We start from the raw sequence: 25,251 nt of genomic DNA, 5'->3' as shown, positions 1-25,251 counted from the left end.
CGCGGGTCATGACCGCACTGTTACATACCCATCCCCACTTAAATGTTATTGTCTTATTTGCAGCGCTGAAAAAAAAAGAAAAAAAAATCATCACCTCCCCCCCCCCCGCTCATCACTTTTTAGAGACTGGGCGGGAAATTAAAAAAAAAAATCAGCTCGAAAACCCCCCCCCCTTTCAAAAATCCTGCGTACGCGCCTGCTATGTTCACTATAGGCTAATTTAGTATACACATTGGGCAGGGGACAATCTGGCCAAAATGACCAAGGTTGTCAAAAATATTTTTGGGACACTCAATTTAAATGATTAATACACCAGTGTTAGGTGTCACAGCACACCCTTGTAACGATTATAGTAACATTCAAAGTACTTTTGGATAAACTGAAGTATTGAACAGATGGTATTGGTCATTTGGGGCCAAAAAGTGGCCGAAATGACCATAATCTGTAGAATGGGGTCATTAAGACTGACATATTGGGAATCAGCTTGAAATTCTACACAAGAACGACATATGCATCATTCCCATTTTATAAAGGAGGAAGATAAAGCACACTGAAAACCTCAAATTCCTGCCGATTTGCACAGTTATTATGCAAAATTGCACGAATGGTCAGTTACCCAAAATGGTCAAAAGTCAAAACTAATGATATAAATTACATGAGGTCAAAATACTTTTGAAATGTTCATTTTAAAGGATTAATACACCAATGTTTGATGTCACAGCACATCCTGGTAACGATTCTGGTAACATTGAGGTATTTTGGATAAATTGAACTGATGTTATTGGTCATTTTTATGGCCATAAGTGGCCAAAATGACCATTAGGTGTTCAATAGGGTCATTAAGACTGATATATTTAGAATCAGCATAATATTCTATACAAGATGGACATTTAAATGTATTCCCATTTTATAAGGGAAGAAGATAAAACACACTGAAGACCTCAAATTTCTGCCTATGTGCGAATGGTCAGTTATGTCTAAAGTACCCAAAATGACCCTCATAGGTCAAAACTGATGGAATGAGGTCAAAACAATTTTGAGATGTTCAATTTAAAGGATTAACACACCCCAATGTTAGGTGTCGCAACACACCCTTGTAACGATTCTGGTAACGTTCGAAGTATTTGGGGGTAAAATGATCTAATGTCATTGGTCATTTTTAGGGCCATAAGTGGCCAAAATAACCATAAGTTATTGAATAGGGTCGATAAGACTGATATATTTGGAATCTGCATAAAATTCTACACAAGATGGATTTTTGAACGCATTTGCATTTTATATTGGGAAGAAGATAAAACACGCTATCAGACCTCAAATTCCTGCCTACATGTATATGTGCACTTTATTATGCAAAACTTCGTAAAGGGTCAGTTATGTATAAAGTACCCCAAATGACCCTCATAGGTCAAAACTGATGGAATAAATTACACAAGGTCAAAATACTTTGTGAGATGTTCAATTTAAAGGATTAACACACCAATGTTAGGTGTCGCAGCACACCTTGTAATGGTTCTGGTAACGTTCGAAGTATTTGGGGGTAAAATGAACTGATGTCATTGGCCATTTTAAGGGCCATAAGTGGTCAAAATTACCACAAGCTATTAAATAGGGTTATTATGAATGATATATTTGGAATCAGCATAGAATTTTACACTGGAAGGACATTTAAATGCAATCTCATTTTATCAGGGAAGAAGAAAAAACATGCTGAAGACCTCAATTTCCTGCCTATTTGAACAGTTAATAATGCAAATTGCGCGAATTTACTGCCCCATATATATGTGAGGTTTCAATAAACATTTACTGTGTGGTTATGGTGGCTAAAATCATGTAAATGACCACAGTGCCATGGTCAAAGAACCTTATGTATGCACGATGTAAAGGATTTTATCACAATTATGACACTCTTCACCGATTATTGGTAGCTCATGCTGATAATGATACTGACCAGCATTTGAGCCCTTTTTGACTCATCAAAGCATGCAAGGTCTCTCTCTTAGCTGATGTCTCCACTAATTGGAGATTCCTAGGGTCCATGGTCACTGGTCAATATTGAGGGAAACGTGGTCAAAATGACCACAGGGTCCAATAGTTATGGTCTGTGTGGAATAATTTCATTGATTTCCACCAAGAAGCTTTCAAACTTCCCCATTTAACAATAATTGATGCTAATATTAACGCAATCCAAAATTTCTCCTCACCATGTTCGATATCACCTGAATTAACATACACAATGAGCAGGGCTGGCCGGGGGGTCAAGGTGGCCAAAATGACCAAGGTAGTCAACTTTGGGGATGCTCAATTTTAAGGATTCATTCACCAGTGTTGGGTATTACAGCACAGCCTTGTTAAGATTCTGGTAACATTCGAAGTATTTCTGGATAAATTGAACTGATGTTATTGGCCATTTTATGTGCAGTTTATTATATGCAAAACTGCGTGAATGGTCAGTTGTGGCTAAAGTACGCCAAGTAACCCTCATAGGTCAAAACTGATGGAATAAACTGCATTAGGTCAAAATACTTTTGAGATGTTCAATTTCAAGGATTAATACACCAATGTTAGGTGTCACAGTATGCCCTTGTAACGATTCTGGTAACATTCAAAGTATTTTTGGATAAATTGAACTGATGTCATTGGTCATTTTAAGGGTCATAAGTGGCCAAAATGACCTTAAACTGTTAAATAGGGTCATTTAGACTGATATATTTGGAATCAGCATAAAATTTTACACATGAAGGACATTTAAATGCATTCTCATTTTATAAGGGAATAAGAAAAACATGCTGAAGACCTCAATTTCCTGCCTATTTGAAGGGTTAATAATGCAAATTGCGCGAATGGTCAGTTATGTCTAAAGTACCCAAAATGACCCTCATAGGTAAAAACTGATGGAATAAATTACATGAGGTTGATGGTTATGATCCAGCGCACATTTTGAAAATAAATGTGGATTTCTAAAAACATCCAGTCGAAGCTCTGATCAATATTTGTAACACATTTCGGCCAAAAAATCATGAAAATTGTCATTTTTGGCCAAATTATGGCCAAAATGACCACTGCTATTGTGATTTTGGCAAATGAAAGCACTTTATCTGGAATCTGTGTGCATTTCTACTTAAGATTAACTCTTTTAATTGCATGTGGCTACAAAAGCAGTCTGTTAAGGGACCATTTTCCAAAGAGTGGTCAAAATGGTCATTTTTGGCCAAAATTTGGCCAAAATGACCAAAATGGCGTGAGTACGGTCAATAAGAGTGGCATTTTTGGAATCAGCGCACAATTTTACCCCGGATAAGCTTGTCAAACCTTCCCCAACAAAAATTCTGAATAAAGCCCCCTGGCTCCTAGACTATTCATAACGATCATACATGCTAAACAGTGTTTAACATGTTCAAATCTTTACGCTCACATTATAATTTAATTATTATGATACACATTTTTGTTGACTTGACACCAGAGTGAGCGCAGAAGTTTGTGTAACTTCCAGTCAACACTTGCCCCGTTTTTCCTGTATTGCCTATGTGTTTGCATTGTATTTTTGCGCTTGGTAACTTTTGAGGTGTATTTACCAACATCATCATCATCATGATCATCACCACCACCATTATCGTTATCATCATCATTATCGACACCATCATCATCATCGTTATCATAATCATCATTACCATCACTATCATCATCATCACCATCCCCATTATCACCACCACCATCATCATTATCATTATCATCGTCATTATCACCATCATCGTTATCACCATCCCCATCATTATCTCCATCATCATCACCACCACCATCATCGTTATCATCATCATTATCACCACCACCATCTCCATCAGGTGCATACTGTAAGCAGTTAATAGTTTACGGCTTACTTCTTTTGGGGAGCTATCTAAAGCGACTGGTGACTGATTTATCTCAACTAAGCTCCAATTCACGACCATTCCACCATTGACAACACCATTTGTTTGCGACCGAGAAGGACTACCACTCTTCGCCACGAGACCACTATTATCAATTGCCGTTACCTGCAAGATGATTGTCGAATAAACAAATTATTCATTATTCATAAAAATACAACACGTATTTACGTATAATGCCGATAGAGCTTTTTAATTATTAAAATGAAACATATCTAGTTTTATCAAATAGAAAATGAGACTAAATATATTTTCGTAAATGATAAAATCAACAGAAACAGATAAATAAAAAGCGCAAAAGTTAAGGATGGAGGTTTACGAATTTAATGGTGAATGGTATCCGAAAATTTGCCAATCATAAACCACTCTCTTCGAAGCGTCGGAGTGAAGTAAAGGAAATTAAAAAAAATCTTATTAATTTAATTGAGAGTTTGACCGCTGTAAACAAAAAGAAGAAAAAGTCCTAAAAGAAAAATAGGTATGCATTATAATAAGTTTGATATTTAAAACTGTGGCTCACAAAAACCATTCATAACTACGAACGCCTTGCGAACGGTTTTAGACCATTTACTAATGCTACAGTCACAAATACCATTACTAACACCATACGAATGATTTCATAGCATTTATTGCTTTGTATAACAAGTGGCACGCCTATGGCAATCTCACTTGCATTACGCGATTCAATATAGCAGCAGTGATGACTTTGAAAACTACTATAAAATAATTATTCCAAAAAAACACGATTTAAATGATACAATACATACAATACTACGTTCATTGACACTGAATGACATTGACCTTGAACATGTGACCTAAGACTTGTCAGTGATACTTGTGATTAGCCCTATGTCTACAATTCAAAATCTCTATCCATAAACTTTGAAAGTTATGACAGCAATTTAATCATTATCTCCAACATGGTCAAAGCTTATTGACCTTAACTTTGACCTTAGCCAATTTCAATTTCAATTTTTCAATTCTATTCATTTCACTTCCATCAAACAAAAACAAATTGTATACCATATATAAACATAAGTATTTGTATCCGTTGCAAAGAAACAAAAATAATAAAACATATGTTGTGAAAAACACTTACACAATTTGGGCAACACATTGGAGGTTTTAAATAAGTATACTATTTTTCGATAGAAACTAAATTAAGATGGAAATGGAGGGACCCACTAAAATGCAATGCTTGTACAATGTGGGTCCCTCAAAAAATAGATAACACAACCAATAACAAAGTACAAATACAGACATATATAATCAAATGAGAAAAAAAATAAATGAGAGAGAAATAATACTCACAAAATAAATACGAATTTATCAAAAAATATAGTTTGTACAGGACAAAACAACCCGTCCTAAAATATATCCACCCTTCCCCACCACCCCCCCCCGAAAAAAAAAAAAAAAGGGGAGAATGCCCTGAGAAGATGGATGGGTGCTGCTGAACGTAGGTAGAACACATGTTATCGTGGACTCAAGCAAACTGGATTCAATGATGTGTATAAAAGGAGAAAAAAGTATATAAATAATGACCTGGAAAGAATATAATGCGCGAAAAATGTGATTGATGCCGTAAATAAATAAGCGGTAGGAAGGCGGATAAGCGGACAGGAGAGAAAGAGAAAATAGAGGAGAGGATATAGACACAAATAATGTATGAGGTTCAATCCCGAGTACAACTGAGAAGGAAATGGAGGGACCCACTAAAAAGCAATGCTTGTACAATGTGGGCCCCCTCAAAAAATGTGACCTGAAACTTGCATAGGATGTTCATTGATACTTGATTACTCTTGTCTCCAATTTCATGAACTAGAACAATACAATTTCAGAGTTATGATGGTAATTCAACAAATACCCCAAAGTTCATTGACCTTAAATGACCTTTGATCTTGGTCATGTGACTTGAAACTCAGGCAGGATGTTTAGTAATATTAGATCACCCTTATGGCCAAGTTTCATGAACTAGGTCTATATACTTCCTAGGTTAAGATTTGATGTTGACGCCGCCGCCGTCGCCAAAGGTGTGCCTATATAGTCTCACTCTGCTATGCAGGTGAGACAAAAATCGTTCGTACAGCATACGTAAATGTATTTGTGACCGTAGCATAACGGATCTTCTCAAGCAGGCCATACACAACCAGCTTTTCAGACCGTTCATAAGGGATAAGTTGGCACCTTAGTCGATGCTCTTGTCCAAAGTTGTTTTTTTAACGTTGTATGGAACTTGCAAATCGCTGTGCGAACGTCGTAAGAACATGGTAAAACTACGGAAGATTTTGAACGGTTAACAGACAATTCAAGAAGCTTTAAATTCTTACAGTGACCATAATAACCATCAAAACGACGAACCTAGATTCGTATGGTTCTCATACGAGCAACTCTTGGCGTTTGTAAGGCGTTCAAAATGGACTCTTAATGAGTAGGCCTACGTACACAATTTATCCAACTATTGACTTAATCTTCTTACGAATGACTTATTCTTTTTAGGAGTACCTTGAGTTGTATGTACGGCCATGATGCGACAACAGAAATTGGAAGATGATCGTAAGTCTGACGAAAGAATAACTCAAAAGGCATTTTTACAAAAAACGTACGAATTCTTGGGGCACTGTATATCTGAAAATCATTTCGTTTTTATAAGGTCTTAAGTTGTTCTTAAGATTTGAAGGCCGTAAGAATCTACGCCCAATCTACGAAACCCTATGAACTCCAGAATTCTTACGAACAGTGAGATTTGTACGACCACATCGTTCGTACGAAAAATTTTTACCGTAGCTTAAATTTATCAAATGACAGGTGCTGCAAACAGGCCTTAAATCACTAAAGGTCCAAGCTGAACATTATCACCAATTTTGACCAAGAATCAATAATATCTACAATTCTCATACTCTACTTACTTGAATAACCCTTATTAGTACTTGATCTTAAATTGATTTTAATGAACCAGACAGGTAATTATGCATCATAAAATTCTAGCCGTGATGTAAACGAGAAAAGTAAATCGACCCTTTTAAATAATATTTTAAAAAGAAATAAAGTAAATCGTCACAGAAAAGACCAACATGAAGCGGTCTTATCTGAAGAAAAAAAAATGGAACAGAAGTTAAGGAATCAAACACACAGTCACCATTTTTCATAATCATCTAAAAACTAAAAAGTATTGTTCAGTGTTTTTTATGGTAACTCTTTGAAATCACAATCCAAACTTGATAACAAGAGCTGTAGACGCAACCTCTCAAGGGCCTACCTCATTGCCTTGACTTTGGTTCCCGAATTCGAGACCCAGAGAATCGACATCTCCATTGGCTGACATGGTCACGTGACACATGATTCCATGCAGTACCCTTTTGACATGAAGCTGCACCTGTTGGTATTGAGAAATATACAATGTGTTGTTCCGTGAAACAGATTTAAACTTTACTTAACGAAGCATTGGAACACGGACATTAATCATATTACTCTTTCAGTCAGTATGATATAATTTCTGCAATTTCAGAAGATGATGGATTAAAAAGAAATCGTAGATGTTCAACACAAAATTTGTAAATCAATATGATCAGGTAATTTCAACTAGTGCGGGTGCCCTATCAAGCTTCATCACTTTTTACCTTATTTTCGTCAGTTGTTCCGAAGAGTTTGTAGCAGAATTCTATAGAGGAGACCGTTTGTTGATTTACTTTCACTATGACGTCATCGATATGCAGCGAGGAGCGCAGTTTGGTACCCGGTAGTGCAGCGATGCTAGTTTGGTGAAAACAGATTGTTTGACCCATATCATCTTTGGTAAAATACCTGCCATTTAGCCCTACCAGTCTGGTTATCGATCAAAAATATATTCTTCCTATGATACTTATGAATCTCAGAATTTAACAATACAAGAAAGATGTCATTCTTAGCCCCCAGATATAAACAATAACTGTTTATGAGCGCATACTATCTGGGTATATTCATATTATAGGGCGTTTTATTGGACGATCGACAACTAATTCTTGTAAAAAATTGTGATTTTTGTAAGATTAATGGAAGTCACTGAATTAAACTGATTCGAAAACAGTAATTTTTATAAAAGTCAGTTATGGAATATCAATCTTAACACAAATGAGGGTAAAAGAAGCTCACCAGATGCAATCAGCAATGCACACCAACTTGATAGTTTTGGGTGATAGGTCAGTTTTGTTTACAGAGACAATAACGCCATCGCGTTTAGAGAGCTCATTTCCAAAACGCCTGTATAATAGCAAAAGAAACAAAAATAAATTGTAAAACCATTGTGCTGTAGTTACTTCACAAAGATGACAAGTACCCCTCCTTCCCAGTATACGCGGAGAACTTCGCGTACAGTGATTTTAACTTAATTGCCTCAGTACTCTAAAAATTCCCCTTTTCATCAAGAAGAATCCCAATGTTCATATCAGATCAGTAGCGATCCAGGATTCTAAAATAGAAGGGTGAATATAGCAGATTCAGAAATAGAGAGGGCACAGATGGCAGTTCTCTTACATTTTAGTTACATGTACAATTGGCATTTTTTGAAGTGATAGAAGGGGCGGGCATCCCTTCATTGGGCTTATTATTTTCTTTTACTGACATTGCTATTGTTTAAAGCATTTAACCACCCATGCATGACTGTTCACATGAAAGTGTCATGTCATACTGGAAGAGGAATATTGTCTGGTCATGTTGACATACAATAATTTGCCTTTAATCAAATATATATATGGAATATGTTAACTTTTATAAGTGTCCAAGAACTTTTTTGCCGAGTGTATATATAATAGTCGAGTACATTCTTTTTAACGCACTTAATTGCCGGCTTAAAACGAACCTCGAATTTCAATTTCATTTTATTTTCCCAGCATTTTTGTCCCATTGAAGACACTGTTAGAAAAAAATTACACCGAAATAAAAAATCAAAATCGCCAAAATCCAGAACCCGAGTGATTTCGAACGCGACCCGAGTGATTACGAACCCGAGTGTTTATAATAAGCCCTTTTTTGAAAAAAAACATTTCTAGACAAAATATTTATTTCTTGATATTCAAAATGGCCGCCACAGACCTCATTATACCCTATTATGTACAATATGAATAGGGAAAATTAATTTTTCACAAAAATGATCACTAAACTGCAAGTAATTGTGATCTATGGACGAAGTTATGTGTGAAAATCATCAAATGCTAACATGGTATACCATTTATTATGTCATGTATGCCAGAATTATTGTATTTGATATTAAAAAATAGCTGCCACTGGCCATGGCAAAAAAGGCTAACAAAAATCGCAAGAGTAAGCACTAACATGCATATTATTATGAGAATCGAGTGAAATACTGACTAAAAACACAATTGCTAATGAAATATATTATTTAATATGCCATGTATGATTGTGATAAATGCTGTATTTTGATATTCAAAATGGCCGCCAAAGGCCCGGAAGAGGATCAAAGAAATCACAAGAGTGTACACTGAAATACATTTATTTGTGATGAATAAATGGGATACTGTCTAAAAAAAAATTTTAATGAAATATATCATTCAGGTTTAAAGTTTGTGTTTTATACTGACTTTCGAAATGGCCGCCATAGACATTGATTGTATTATGTACAATGACATAAATTTTCACACGAGTGAGCACCGTAAATGCACGTAATTGTGATCAATGAGTAAACTATTGTCTGAAAGCTTACTTTATAATAATAATAGCAGCGGCATATTTACCCAGGGTAGCCACTTCAGTTCCGAAAACTGTTCTCCCAGCGGACCCTGCTATTATTACCCCGGCTTTAGCACGGCTACCTTGATCGGGCGCTCGAGGAATTTCTTCCTACCGGGTACCCATTCACCTCACCTGGGTCGAGTGCAGCACAATGTGGATAAATTCGAACCCACGACCCTCTTACTTTAATAACAAGATATATCAGTTCGTCTGCCAGGTAGGTGAAAAATAATGAATTTTAGCAGGCCCCAACAGTAGGCCTATTATGTACAATGTGAATGGGGAGAAATGATTTTAACAGATTTTGGCTTTGCTTGACCAAATGGTGTTGTGTGAGTGAAATATTGTCTGAAAACATGATTACTAACGAAATATAACATATCAAAAATTTAGGTGATAAAGTTATATTTTAAAATTCAAAATGACCACCATATGCCATTTAAAAAAATTATCTGTCCTCATTCAAATTGTAATAATAAGCCAGTTCACGGTTAGCTCATGATCAACTTTTCTCAAATGACCTTTGTGATTTTTCATTAGGATAAGCACTATCATTTTCAAATGTAGATGTTGCGTAAGCTCTACCGGTAGAGTATTCAAATTCTAAGAACAAAAGGCATTGTATAGACTAGTACATCAGAGATAAAGTTTAAAGGGGAATCCAACCCAAATAAAAACTTGTTTTTAAAAGGAAAATAAAAACTTGTTTTTATAAGGAAAAGAAAAATCAGACAAGTTGATAGGTGAAAGTTTGAACAATATTGGACAAACAACAAGAAAGTTATGAATTTTTAAAAGTTGTAAATATTGGTAATCACTATACCCATGGAGACTTCAAATTGGCCGCATATGTGATGTCATAGTGATGTAAGGCAAGGACTACTCTTCCATGTACTCCAATACATATTATGGCTAAACTGTCATTTTTCCCAAAAGTTTTATTTCAAATTATATTTTTCTTTCATGAGGACATACTACAATATACAACCTGGGCTATATTTAGATTACTGCCCCAGGGGAATGGGTACTTAGGAGAAAACCACAAATCCCTGATAATAAAGTACATGGCCTATAAGAAAGTTGTCCTTGCCCCTTGTCATAATTTACTTACACAGTTGCCAATTTGAAATCTACATAGTATTAGTGATCTAAATTTTAAAGCAGCTATAACTTTCTCATTGCTTGTTTGATTTCTTTCAAACTTTCACCATTCTGTTTAGTTTATTTTTCTCCTTCCCAACATAACATTTTATGGCCAAGGCTGGATTGCCCTTTAAAAATCTGTTTTATTGTCTGCCTTTGGCACATTTGACTATTGTTTAGGCTACTATCAAATACCAGTGATTATGAAGGCTCTTTTCATTACTCTTCAGCTCGGATGTGATAAATGAATATTGTGAAAGGAATACATGAATAATCATCAAATCACAAATGCCTATGTCAGTGAATTTGAAAGCCACCTTCATGGTTTATCTCAAATGACCTTTTTCTGCTCGTGCGCAGTTTACAACCGTGAACAGGCTTATACAATAATGGCCCATGGCGGCCATTTTCTATTTCAGAATGCAGCATTTATTACCTTAAATGCACCAATAATACATCGTTAGAAACAATGGTTTTAGACAATATTTCACTCTTACATCACAATTATTTGCAATATTTATAGTCAAGCAAATCCAAATTCTGTCACAATTATATGTCCCAAATTACAATGTAGGCTACATGATACTTTTAGGACCTATGGCAGCCATTTTGAATTTTAAAGTACAGCATTCATTACCCCTATGACCAATAAGTGATGTATTTATTCCGAAATCATGTTTAAGACAATATTTTTACTCATGCATCACAGTTACATGCATTTTATGATTCTCACTAGTTGTAAAAAGTAGATTCCCATACGCAGGTTACATAATTTAGTTAGGGCTTGTATCAGCCATTTTGAATGTCAAAATACAGTATTTATCACTTACATGGCAAAAGAAATTTCATAAAAATCATGATTTCATAAAAATCATGTTTTCAAATGTTTTATCATACAACAGGATTTCATAGTCAAGTCAATCCAAATTCTTACAAAATTACATGTGTCCATTTACATTGTAGATAATACTGTTAGGGCCTATAGGGGACATTCTTTATTTCATCTCATGCATGGCAAAAGAAATGATGTTTCGCTAGAAAACACGTTTTCAGACATCATTTTACTGGGTAATCACAATTACATGCATTTAATAGTTCTTACCCTTGTGAAAATTAATTTCTCCAATCGTATTGTACCTAATGATGTATAATGGGCCTATGGCGGCCATTTTGAATGTCAAAATACAGCATTTATCACATAAATTGCACTTATATTTCGTAAAAATTGTGTTTTTAGCCAGTATTCCACTATACTGGTAATATGCATTTTAGTACTCACTCTTGTGATTTTTCTTTTGTCCCCATTAACATTATACTGTCAGGGCATTGGTGGCTTTTTGAATATTAAAATGCTTCATTTGTTACATACATGACATAACAAATGATACATTTCGTTTGCAACCATGTTTTCATCCATTATTTCACTAAAAATCACAATTACTTGCATTTAGTGCTCACTTTTGTGAAGCGTAGTTTTCCCCATTCATTTTGTACATAATATAAAATACAAAGGTCTATGGCGGCCATTTTGATTATCTAGAAAAAAAAAATCTCAAATATTGTATTTTCAGAGAGTAATTCACTCCTGCAACACAAATACATACATTTTACAACCAACATGTGGACAATTTTATGTTTTTAATGGGTAATTTGGGTAATTTGCATATTTTGGCGGCCATGTTGGATTTTGCAAATTTTTGGAAAATGCTCAAGGTTACACGAATGGCATCATTCAGATTCGTAATCAGCACCCTCGAATTGACCATGAAACCATCAACAAATATTGTATATATATGAGGTCTGTCCTGGACTATTAGTAAATGTGACGTTTGCGCATGCACTCGTTTTACACTCACGTGATGTAAACGTCAATAGGCTCACGATCAGGTGGTTTTGGTGCCCTTTGTTTTTTAGAAGATTGTTTCTTCACCAGAACCCCAGCTTGAACTTCTCGCGGTGTACGATTCCTGTAATCTCTCTTGGGAAGTTCTGGTGGCACGGACTCTCCACCGAGATGGAATCTCGCATTCTTATCGCTCCTCATTCCAAGATTGTCCACATTTGAGACGGATTGACGGTCGTGGTCGTTGATAACCGAGTATGTATCCTGGTATAGCAAATTGGGTTGACTGGTACTACTGTTGTTCGCCAAATTTTCGATGGGTCCAGGATGGTAGTAGTGTTCGAGTCCGTTGTAGTTAGTACCATCTTCAAAAATACCCCGGTCTTCCTCTCGCATCTTGTCGTCGGAGTTGAGCGAGTGGAATGATGAGTGTTTGGACTGTTGTTTTAGATACAATATATAATAAACTTAAGATTTTGATGAATTAGAACAAAGATCTTAATAATAAAACAAGACACCCAGCTGGGACAGATATTGTCTGAAAAAATTATAATGTAGCTTTTGCTTATCATCTTAAAAAGGATCGACTTCCTGTGCGGTTTCAATGTCTTACACAGCTATGTGACCAGAACGCGGGGGGAGGCACTTACATTGAGGAGTGGACCATGCGCGACCCCCAAAACACGTAAAAAAGGATGTCTATTTCAAGATATCAATTTTCGCTAGGAAAACTACGTGATTATAGGGTCAAATTTCCGAGGGTGTAAAAAATTAAGACTATTTTGTTTTATAAAGGGATGTACTTTTTGCCCCAAAAGTCAAAACGTACGTGTTTAGAGTGCGATTTTGTGGGAGGTGGGGCTGTACTAAACCCAATCAGGTAAAGGTAAAACCGACGACAGTGATAATGAAATATGTCGCTTTACTTGTTTAGGGGGTCAATTAAGGGAATACTTGCCAAGAGTATAATTTTGCTTCCAATTCTTGTTAAGGGTAGGGTTTCAGACGCCAATACTTGTTAAGGGGTGCATTTTCAGAATATGGAAAATACGTGTTTAGAGTGCTTTTCGAGACCCCATGGTCGCGCATGGTATCCACTCGTCAATGGAAGTGCCCCCCCCCCCCCTCCTGGGACCAGACAGATGGATATAGTCAAAACAAGGAGATACAAGTTTCCTTGCAAGATGAAAAGAAATTTAATAGGTGTCAAAAAAAGTAACATTATATAAGGGGACAACTGTAACACGCGGAAAATGTAACAAAGGATCCCATTCGGAGCAGAAAGAAGCTCTCATGATAAGCTGTGTACAGAGCATGAGCATTTCATCGCTGCCCATGCGGTTCGAGTGTAAGCAAATAATAAGGTTCGTGGAACATTCTACAGCTTGATAACCGTTTTTTTTTTTAGTTGGAGAGTAATGTTTTTTCTGGACAAATATGTAATTGTGCTTTAGCTGTCATTTTATATGTTAAGAAAATAATATAGGCCTGCCTCTGGCTATTAAACATTTCAACGACGAATACCTATGCTAAGATAAAAAAAAATATTTCCAAATGTGGCCACCCCCCCCCAAAAAAAAAGAGATGTACAAAGAAAATAATAGTAAGGGGAGAGGGAGAAAGTCACAGAAGAAGAAAAAAAGGGAAAGAAAAATGCAAGGGGAGAAAGTAAATAAGCACACTGAACGTAGATAAAAAAAAACGTATCAAAAGGGTCGAAGGGGCCATGCTTCCCCCTTTTCTTTCCCCTCTTTATTTTTCTTCTTCACTCTCTCCCTCTCTCTCTTGGCTTCGCTTTTCTCTTCTTATCTCTGTTTTTTCACAATGTTACAATTATCCCTGGCACTTTATAAAGTGTTTAAAGTAAAGCTCAGAAAAGTTAATTTGCTTTGTTTACAGGGAAAATGTAGCCCTATAAGTTTAGAAATTAGAGCATCATAACTTTGAACATAATATGCTACAATGCAAAATATTAATTGGTCCTATAGTTTGCGTATTATTTGTTGCATTGTAATCAGGACCTTCTGGGGGGATTGTTCTTTTTCCGTTTTTCACAATCTACATCCCTTTACTAGAAAATAATAAGTTAAAGGCATGGAGAAAATGTACTATAATAGATTCTTTTTATGTCAACATTGTAAATCTGACTAGGCTAATTGGAAAGAAAATCACAGCACAGAGTAGCCTTATCGTATCGATAAGCTAAAACATGAGAACGTTTTATCAATCACAATGCTTTGTTTACAACGAAAATGGTTAACTTTTTCTGTAAGCTCAGACATGAAATATAATAATTTTGAACATTTCTGCCCAATAGATATGGATTAAATTATATTCATTTTCAGGAAATCAAATTTGCAGCAAAATGCTGAATTACATGAAATCATAAAAAATCAGTGTATACAAACATATGATAAAAATGCCTGATACCCCTCCCTCTCCTTATGTTAGGCATATACAGAAAGGGTAGATTAAAGGGAGTAATTAAAAGATGGAACATGTCTTTCGTAAAACAGTAATTTGATACGTATACGTTACTTTGTTAACAAGGCATAGGCGGATCTAGGGGCCCGAGGACCCCCCCCCCCCATTGGCGGAGCAAAAGTTAAAAAAGGGAAAAAGAGAAGGAAAAATTAGAGGAACACGAGTGAATAAAATAAGGTGAAGGGAGGACTTTCCAAAAAAATATTTCATGCCACGATATATTTTTTTCGCTCGCGCTTTGCACGTTCGATAAAGCCCCTTTCACAATTGACGTACGACCTGTTTACGACCACCTGCAACAGTTTTTTCTTATTGTTGCACGATCGATCCCTTGGTGTCTTGCGAGCACTCGCAGTCGTTGTAGACGATCGCACGAACTCGAGGTGGTGTAAGGTGGTCGTGACTGGTCGCATCTGAACTTTGAACATGTTCAAAATCCAACACGATCAAATACGATTGATTCACTCGCATCAGGTCGTACCATCGGTCGGGCGATCATCGTGTGAGTGTTGTTCAACGTTGTACGACTTGGTGCGAGAGGTGGCACAACATTTAGTCGACTGGTGGTCGTACAACACTTGCACATGTGCTAGAGACCTACAGACAGGCGTGGATCCATGGGGGGCCGAGGGGGCCTTGCCCCCCTCCCTTCGGCTAAAAAAAAGAGAGAGGGAAAGAAAGAAAGAGAAAAAGAGGGGAAGAGGGAAAAGAAAAGAAGAAAGGAAGAAGGGAAGAAAAAAAGAGGAAAGGAGGAGGGAGAGGGAGGAAAGAAGAGAAGAAAAAAGAGAGGGGAAAGAAAAGAAGAAGGGAAAGAAAAAAAAGGAGAAGAAGAGGGGAAAGAAAGAGAAAAAAGAGGAAGAGGGGGAGGAAGAGAAGAAAAAGGGAGGGGGAGGAGAAGAAAAAAGAGGAAGAGGGGGAAAGAGGGAGGAATAGGGAAAGGAAAAGGAGAAAAAAGGAAAGAGAGGAAGAGGGAAGAAAGAGGAAAAAGAGAGAGAAGGGGGAAGAAAAGGGGAAAAGGAAGAGAAGAAAAGGGAGGGGGAGAGGGAGAAGAAAAAGAGGAAGAGGGGAAAGAAAAGGAGAGAGAGGAAGAGGGAGGAAAGAAAAAAAGAGGGGAAAGAAAAGAAGAAAAGGGGGAAAAGAAGAGGGGAAAGAAAGGGGGAAGAAAGAGAAGAAAAGGGAGGGAGGGGAGAAAAAAGGTGGAAGAGGGGGGAAAGAGAGAGGAAGAGGGGAAAAGGAGAAAAAAGAAGAGGGAAGAAAGGCGAGAAGAAAAAAGAAAGAGAGATAGGGGAAAGAAGAGAAGAAAAGGGGAGAGGAAGAGGGGGAAGGACGAGAAGAAAAATAAAGGAGGAAGAGGAGGAAAGAAAATGATGTTCGAACCAAAAGGGCGCTGAAATGATGTTCGAAGGAATGTCAAAATGCTGTTCGAACTGGGGGCAGAATTGATGTTTGAACGGGGGGGGGGCCGAATTGATGTTCGACGTAGGGGCGCAAAATTGATACTCGAGCTAGGGGGGGGGGGCGAAATGCTATATTCGAACTAGGGGTGCCAAATTGATGTTAGACCTACATGTAGGGGCGCCGACTTGATATTCGAACTAGGAGGGCGCCAAAATAAACTTCGAAGGGATGCCAAAATGATGTTCGAACTGGGGGCCAAATTGATATTCGAACGGGGGGGGGGCGAAGTGATGATCGACCTACATGTAGGGGCGCCGAATCGATATTCGAACTATAGGGGCGCCAAATTGATGTTGAACCTACATGTAGGGGCGCCGACTTCATATTCGAACTAGGAGGGCGCCGAAATATAGTTCGAAGGGATGTTAAAATTATGTTCGAACTGGGGGCGCCAAATTAATACTCGAACTGGGGAGGGGGGCCGAATCGATGTTCGAGCTAGGGGGGCGCCAATTGATACTCAAACTAGGGGGGCGCCGAATCGATGTTCGAACTGGGGGGGCGCAAAATTAATACTCGAGCTAGGGGGGGATGATATTTGAACTAGGGAAGGCAAATTGAGTTCGAAGGGATGCCAAAATGATGTTCGAACTGGGGGCCGAATCTATGTTCGAACGGGGGGGGGGGGGGCGAATTGATTATCGACCTACATTTAGGGGCGCCAAATTATTATGTTCAACTATGGGCGCCAAATTGATGTTGGACCTACATGTAGGGGCGCCGAATGGATATTCGAACTAGGACGGCGCCGAAATGATGTTCGAAGTTGGAGCGCCAAATTGATACTCGAACTGGGGAGGGGGCCGAATCGATGTTCGAACTAAGGGGGTGCAAAATTGATACTCGAGCTAGGGGGGGGGGAGTGATATTCGAACTAGAGAAGGCAAATTGAGTTCGAATGGATGCCAAAATGATGTTCGAACTGGGGGCCGAATTGATGTTCGAACGGGGGGGGGCCGAATTGATGATCGACCTACATGTAGGGGCGCCAAATTAATGTTCAACTAGGGGCGCCAAATTGATGTTGGACCTACATGTAGGGGCGCTGATTGATATTCGAACTAGGAGGGCGCCGAAATGATGTTCGAAGTGGGGGCGCCAAATTGATACTCAAATTACTCCCATTTTGGAATTACTCCCATTAAGTATAATAGAGCCTTAAATACACTGATTATTTGGATAAAATGGATGATATATAAAATCAAATTAGCTGGAATTCGTCTTATGCCACAGAAAATCCTCAACGAGTTAATGAATTATTTTTTGTACGAAAAAGCTATTTCATGTGAAAATATGCAGCAAGCATCTTTTGAAAAATTGTTGGTCAAATTTTATTAATCTTTTCGACTAATGTCGAAAAGATTTTTCAACGGTTTTGCGAGATCCAATTTTGCATCTATATCTCTCGTTTTCTACATAAATTAGAGCTATGTTTTTGCTTTTGGTACTGTAAATGATTTATTTCATAATAAGACGGTATATTATCAGTTATTGTTGTAATACTGTTAAACACTCACTATCTGATTATTTCTGTACATTGACTGAAAACAAATGTAAACTGAAGCCTTATTGATTGTGAAAGCAGATGTACATGTAAACTGATTGTTTATTGAATAAAACACCCTACTGTGGGTGTAAAAGAATTTGGAAAAAAAAATTGATACTCGAACTAGGGAGGGGGGCCGAATTGATGTTCGACGTAGGGGCACCAAATTGATGTTGGAACTAGGGGGCGCCGAATTGATGTTCAAACTAGGGGGCGCAATATTGATACTCGAGCTAGGGGGGGGCGAAATGATATTCGAACTAGGGAAGGCAAATTGAGTTCAAAGGGATGCGAAAATGATGTTCGAACTGGGGGCCGAATTGACGTTCGAACGGGGGGGGGGGGGCAAATTGATGATCGACCTACATGTAGGGGCGCCGTACTGATATTCGAACTGCCGCCTTGTTGTTGGCTCATTGTTCCATATATTGAAAGTTTGAAATGCCTTGGCCTTCAGGTTTTTAGGCCTTGGGGTTCCATGCCTTGGCCTTGGGGATTGAAGCCTTGGTCTTGGGTATTAAAGCCTTGACCTTGGAGGTTTGAGCCTTGACTACAACACTGATGGATATATTGATAGATATTATTTACAGAAATTTTGAAGTTTACTAGCACACACTAAGCAATAAAGGTTCAGAATTGAACCCCAACAGGTTGATGCAAAATCAGCACCCTAAGGGTTCAAAAATTGAACCCTGCGGTTGGGGTTCATTTTTGCACCCTGCGGGTTCAAAACTGCACCCCTAGGTTTTCAATTTGAAATTTAGGGGTGCAGTTTTGAACCCGCAGGGTGCAAAAATGAACCCCAACCGCAGGGTTCAATATTTTTGAACCCCAAATTAGGGGTTCAATTTTTTAATCCATAGGGTGCTGATTTTGCATCAACCTTTCGGGGTTCAATTTTGAACCTTTATTTCTTAGTGTGCAATATGTAAAAGAATAAATGAAACTTTCATTGTAATGGTGAAAGTTTCGGATGCGTGTTATATTTTTTGACGAATCGTCAAATACTCAAATAAATGAAATAACTCTATGGTTTATATCGTTCCTATATTTTTGTTTCATGTAGTAATGCGTAAAAGACAGCTATATACAGTTGATGATACACCTTTTTGTTTCCAACCTACAGTGGGAAAGCACGTTTTATTTTTTTAAAACGAATTCCACTGAAACTATATATTACGTGGATTTACTCAGGCCTAAACTGCATTTGCTATCATTTACATTTATTGTTACATCTTGAAATAGTTGATGTATACAAGATACATGGGACCTTGGAATTCATGTTTCACTAGTATTGTATGAAAGAGAGAGATAAGAACTTATAGTCCAAAATGATGCGAACTTAAGAGCATTGTTTTCATATTTTTAAAGACACTGACAATAAAGAATATTTTTACATTATATTTATCTTTAGTATCTTAATTTATATACACCGTTTACACGCATTCTGTTTCTTTTGAAAATCTATTTGGAGTATATAAAATTTGAGCAAGATTATAAGATACATAACCTTTTGATACTTTATATGATTGTTGCACGAGCGGAAGAGCCAATGTTTGTTGATTAGGATTGACCAGACAACTCACTTTTTTTAATGGATTTCAAGCGAATAACAAAAGATTATATAATATATCCAAACACTTACAGATCTAAGTATAGGCAGTGCATGCTGAGTGCTGACTTCTGAGTCTACCTCAACTATATATTAAAAAGCATGTGAATTTATATCTTTTCAAGAATATCTTACCCAAAATAAAATATCAATTTTCTTTCATGTAGAATATGCAATTTAGTTATTGCACAACCAGTTTTCATACGCGGCGATACAGGGGCGTCATCCCCGTAAGATTTTTCAACCCCTGAAACAAAAAGTAGAAAAGAAAAAAAATGGGAGTACCCACAAGAACGAAGAATGCCTACAATGCAAGAGAGGTTTCTGTGAGAAGTAACTGAACTAGACATTACACATTCGACAATGGGAGTCAATATTTCGGCACGATTATTACTTGACTTGAAATTAGGGCCCCCTAAGAAATCCTGGATCCGCGCCTGGCTCCCGCTCACATAATTCTAGCAGGGCCTTCTCTGATGAGAAATTAAACGAAATTGAGAGCATCAAATGGTTAAAATAGAAATCGCTCGAGTTTCTCGCTCGCATTGATTACTTTTAAAGTGATATTACATTTATTCATGAACGCATCATTATAAAACCATTATTCGATTGCCTCTTCTTCATGCATAGGCGGATCCAGGTGGGGGCCCGAGGCGCCCGCGCCCCCCTATTGGTAGAGCAAAAAAAAGGGGAAAGAAAGAAAAAGGAAGGAAAAAAGAGAAAAAGAAAATAAAATAAGATGAGAGGAAGACTTGGAAAATATATTTCATGTCACTATATAAAATTTTCGCTCGCGCTTCGCGCTCGCATCTCCTGTTAAGTGATCCACATATCTTGTTCAACATGGAGCTTAAATATCAAGTTTGGAAGTCAGTATACAAAACATATTTCTCTTTGGAAATCGAACTTTCATTAATTTTTGTGATTTACATATTGAATTTTAAAAAGTGCTCTGTAAAAATGTCAGTTTTATGGTCTGTATATTAACATTTTCCAATTGCGCTGTGCGTTCGCGATTTTGATTTATCAGGTACCTATTATTTTCATGTATTCCATAAAGTTTCCAAAATATCCCTTTTCAGGTCTGATTGTCAAAACGCATCAGCTAGCACTGCTATGCTTGCATTTTGATTGACGGGTTATGTATGTCTCAATATTGATTGTATAACAAACTACTTAAAATCCCCTTTTCATGACAGTTTATCAAAAATTTCGGCTCGCGATTTGCGCTCGCATTAATGGTTAAAAATATATCAACCAATTAATGATGCATCCTCTTCATAATAAAAAGGTGCTTGAAATGTACAGTGTGCAGGCCATAATATCATCAGATTCCGCGCCCTCATCATGCATTAATACTAAGATATCAATTGAATAATAAAATTGTCCCTTTTGTTTAATCTCGCGCAAGATGAATAGGAAGATATATAGTCATCATATTCATATAATAACTTGTCCTAAGGATGTCAAGGTCCTATGTCTCAAAATTAAAGTAATAATGAAACATATCAGCTCTTTATCAAGTGCGATTTATATCCACCTTACAAGTTTCCTACAAAGTGTTTGAAATATCAGATCGGAATATCAAATATTTTAAGCTCGCGCTTCGCGCTCGCATTTATTTTTATGAGAAAAGATTATGTAGAATGCCTAGATTATAGGTCTAAATCTGAAACACGCGCGAGCATTTCCATTCAGTTATCCAGTTTCAGATCACAATATCAAAAAATTCTGCTCGCCCTTTGTGCTCGAATTATTAATGGAGGAAGATCCCCTTTCTCATCCCTTTCATGATTTACAAAACATGAATATAGTATCCCGTTCAAGGTCGAAATCTCGATTTTGTTTAGGCTCGCGCTTCGCGCTCGCATTATTTGATTGTGAAATATGTAATGTCTTCATGGCTAAATGCAAGCAGTCCTTAAAAGGCACTTTTCGATCAGTTCAAAACGTATACAAACATTTTCTGCTCGCACTTTGCGCTTCTATTATTAATATAGGAAGATCCCCTCTTACTCATCTTTTTCATGATTTAGGAAACATGAATAGTGTCCCGTTCTAGGTCTAAATCTATAATTTTTCCGCTCGCACTTCGCGCTCGCGTCAATTGATTTAATTTATTGTTTTCTTCTGCATCCATAACATTTGTATAATACATTTTTCATAACATAATATGTTAGCATTTTTGGCATGAATCAAATAAAGAGTACTAAAAAATAATTCCAGACAAAAATGATTAACTATATGATATTCACAATTTGCAGGAGGATTGTCATCATAAGCAGATTATATTTTCAAATACGAACCGTGAATTCATGCAATATTATAGTGTGAAGATGAAGATGATAAAGCTGAGGGTGACGGTGATATGATGATGTTATGATGATGATGATGATGAAGGCCATGGAGATGATGGTGGTCATGATGAAGATATTGGTAATGACTAAATCGAAAGAGGAATAAATTCACGATAAAAAGGATACGACACAGAAATTTTACTTCAAATATTCTAATAATAACATAGATTTAACGTTTGCCTTAATGAGTGAAGAGAGGAAGATTGTTTTACAGACTCTGCTGGAAGAGAGTTCCACAAGTCTGGACCATGGTGCTTATAGATCTCTGCACAATAAGCAGTTTGGGGTTGATTAAATGGAAATTTGAAGAGTTACGGGTAGGGTATGAATGAATAGATGTATTCAGAGTATAAAATTGTGGAATGAAGGTGGGAGCATGTTATTTACGTACTTAAACATAAGTAGTAAACTTTGAAGTGTTTTATGTCAAATACGGTTAGAGTCTTTAGTTTATGGAATAGCGGATTTGTGTGTGATAAATATTGGGAATCAGTACAGATTCGAATTGCTTTTTTCTGTAATAAGTATATTGTATTAAAGTTTTCCATTCTCTATGTAGAAAAGTCAAAAATTTTAAGCTCGCGCTTCGCGCTCACATTATTTGATCGATGAAATATGTAATGTCTTCATGGCTAAATGCAAGCAGTCCTTAAAAGGCACTTTTCGATCAGTTCAAAACGTATACAAACATTTTCTGCTCGCGCTTTGCGCTCGCATTATTAATGTAGGAAGATCATCTTTTTTCATGATTTAGGAAACATGAATAGAGTGTCCCGTTCTAGGTCTAAATCTAGAATTTTTCCGCCCTGACTTCGCGCTCGCATCAATTGTTAAGTTATACTGTATAGCTATCCTGTTCATGATTACAAAAAATGATTAAAGATTTTCCATTCTTTATGTAGAAATGTCAAATTTTTTCAGCTCGCGTTTCGCGCTCGCATTACTTGATTGTTGAAATATATAACGTCTTCATGGCTAACTGTATGCAGTCTTTAACAGGACTGGTAGGCCTACCTTTCCGATCAGTTCAAAACGTTTATCGCAAATTTCTACTCGCCCTTCGCGTTCGCAGTAATTATTGATGGCACATCTTTTTTTCAGAATGTTCAAATTTTAGGAAAAAATACATACAATTTCAAAAAATAATTGCTCGCGCTTCGTGCAGGCATTAAAAAATAAGGATTATGATATCATGCATTTATGTTGATTTAAAGAATAAAGCTAAGAAGTGACTTATAGGACTGCGCCCTTCAAAGAAACAAACGAAAAAACAAACATCTTCGAGCGGCCGATCGGGGAAAATATGGCTAAAAAAAATTCCGGGCCCCTTTATTGGCGAAGGCTGGATCCGCCCCTGATTCATGTGCCTATGAAATAAGATAATTTAACATGCATTTAAGGCACTTATGATCGCCTGGGGGAGGAAGGGGCCGCCATTTTTCCAAAAAGTACACAGGGGCGCCAAAATCAGGTCGAATTTGGGCCCCCCTCCCTACGAAATCCTGGATCCGCGCCTGCCTACAGAGACCAGTCTTGCGACTGGGTGCGATCATATAAGACTGTTGCAAGACCGATCGAAATTACGGCTTACAACATTCCACTACCGTTGCATTCGCATGTATGCGACCGTTCAGCCCCTTTCACAATTGACGTCCGACCAGTTTACGACCGCCTGCAACAGTTTTTTCTTGTTGTTGTATGATCGATCTCTTGGTGTCTTGCGAGCACTCGCAGTCGTTGTAGACGGTCGCACGAACTCGAGGTGGTGTGGTCGGAGGTGGTCATGACTGGTCGCATCTGAACTTTGAACATGTTCAAAATCCAAACGCGATCAAATACGATCGATTCACTCGCATCAGGCCGTACCCGGGGTCGTACAATCGGTCGGGCGATCATCGTGCGAGTGTTGTTCAACGTTGTACGACTTGGTGCGAGAGGTTGCACGACTAAGTATTCTGGTCATTTACTTGACTGAGGATCGTACAACACTTGCACATGTGCAAGCGACCTACATGTACAGAGACCTGTCTTGCGACTGGGTGCGATAACAAGACCGATCGCAACGGCTTACAACATTGCACTACCGTTTCATTCGCATTCATCCGACCGTTCCACTCGCAATCCCTCGTGCAACTCTCGCATGTGATCGCACGAACAAAATAAGAGCATATGCGACTTACTCGTGCAACGGGGTTTACTGGTTGTTTTTGTTGTACGACAGCTGTTGCAACTGTGAAAGCATCTGTGCGATCTTATGAGATGAGCAGCGATTGATGCCTGTTGCAGCCTGTCGCACGACCAAAAGGTCGCAAATGGTCGTACGTCAATTGTGAAAGGGGCTTTAGATACATATCTTGCTCAATAAGCTAATTAGTGATATGAATCTTAAAATATAAAGTTTTGAAGTTAAATATCCCTTTCTGATTTCAAAACGTATCAGCTTGCGCTGCGCGCTCGCATTTTGATTGATGGGTTATTATGAATGCGTCAGCTGATACGTTTTGACAATCAGACCTGAAAAAATGATGAATTGTAACAAACTACTTAAAATGCCCTATTCATGACAGTTTATCAAAAATTTCGGCTCGCGATTTGCGCTCGCATTAATTGTTAAAAAAATTTACCCGCACATCCTACTCATAACTAGTGCTTAAAACAATGAGTTTTCAGGCCTCAGTATCAACAAATTTCGAGCTCTCATTATAGGCTTATTAAATTAATGAATAAGAAAGTAACGTTTTCATGAATTCCTAATAATCAGATTGTCCCATTTTTCAGAATGGAATATCGACAAGCTTCATCTCGCGCTTAAGCCCCTTTCACAATTGACGTACGACCATTTGCGACCTTTTGGTCGTGCGACAGGCTGCAACAGGTATCAATCGCCAGTCATCTCATAAGATCGCACAGAGGCTTTCACAGTTGCAACAGCTGTCGTACAACAAACCCGTTGCACGAGTAAGTCGCTTATGATCCTATTGTGCTCGTGCGATCACATGCGAGTGTTGCACGAGGGATTGCGATGGGAACAGTCGCATACATGCGAATGAGACAGTAGTGCAATGTTGTAAGCCGTTGCGATCGGTCTTGCAACAGTCTTATGGCCCATATATTATCGCACCCAGTCGCAAGACAGGTCTCTGTAAATGTAGGTCGCTAGC

General features: G+C 37.6%; 1 protein-coding gene across 1 annotated transcript in view; it reads right to left on the bottom strand.

The window, feature by feature from the left end:
• The window catches only part of LOC121429226, a 45,107-nt gene that overhangs the window by 6,987 nt on the left and 12,869 nt on the right, over window positions 1-25,251 (bottom strand). The window contains exons 5-9 of the mRNA XM_041626186.1: window positions 12,647-13,071; window positions 8,052-8,159; window positions 7,541-7,673; window positions 7,180-7,296; window positions 3,876-4,028 (exon numbers count right to left, since the gene is read on the bottom strand). Coding sequence (XP_041482120.1) covers window positions 3,876-4,028; window positions 7,180-7,296; window positions 7,541-7,673; window positions 8,052-8,159; window positions 12,647-13,071 — 936 coding nt within the window. The remainder of the gene's footprint in view (window positions 1-3,875; window positions 4,029-7,179; window positions 7,297-7,540; window positions 7,674-8,051; window positions 8,160-12,646; window positions 13,072-25,251) is intronic.

The sequence above is a fragment of the Lytechinus variegatus genome, chromosome 15, assembly GCF_018143015.1.
Source record: "Lytechinus variegatus isolate NC3 chromosome 15, Lvar_3.0, whole genome shotgun sequence".
NCBI lineage: Eukaryota > Metazoa > Echinodermata > Echinoidea > Temnopleuroida > Toxopneustidae > Lytechinus > Lytechinus variegatus.
Note: the sequence above shows the minus strand (reverse complement) of the source record. Positions and strands in the feature narration are given on the sequence as shown.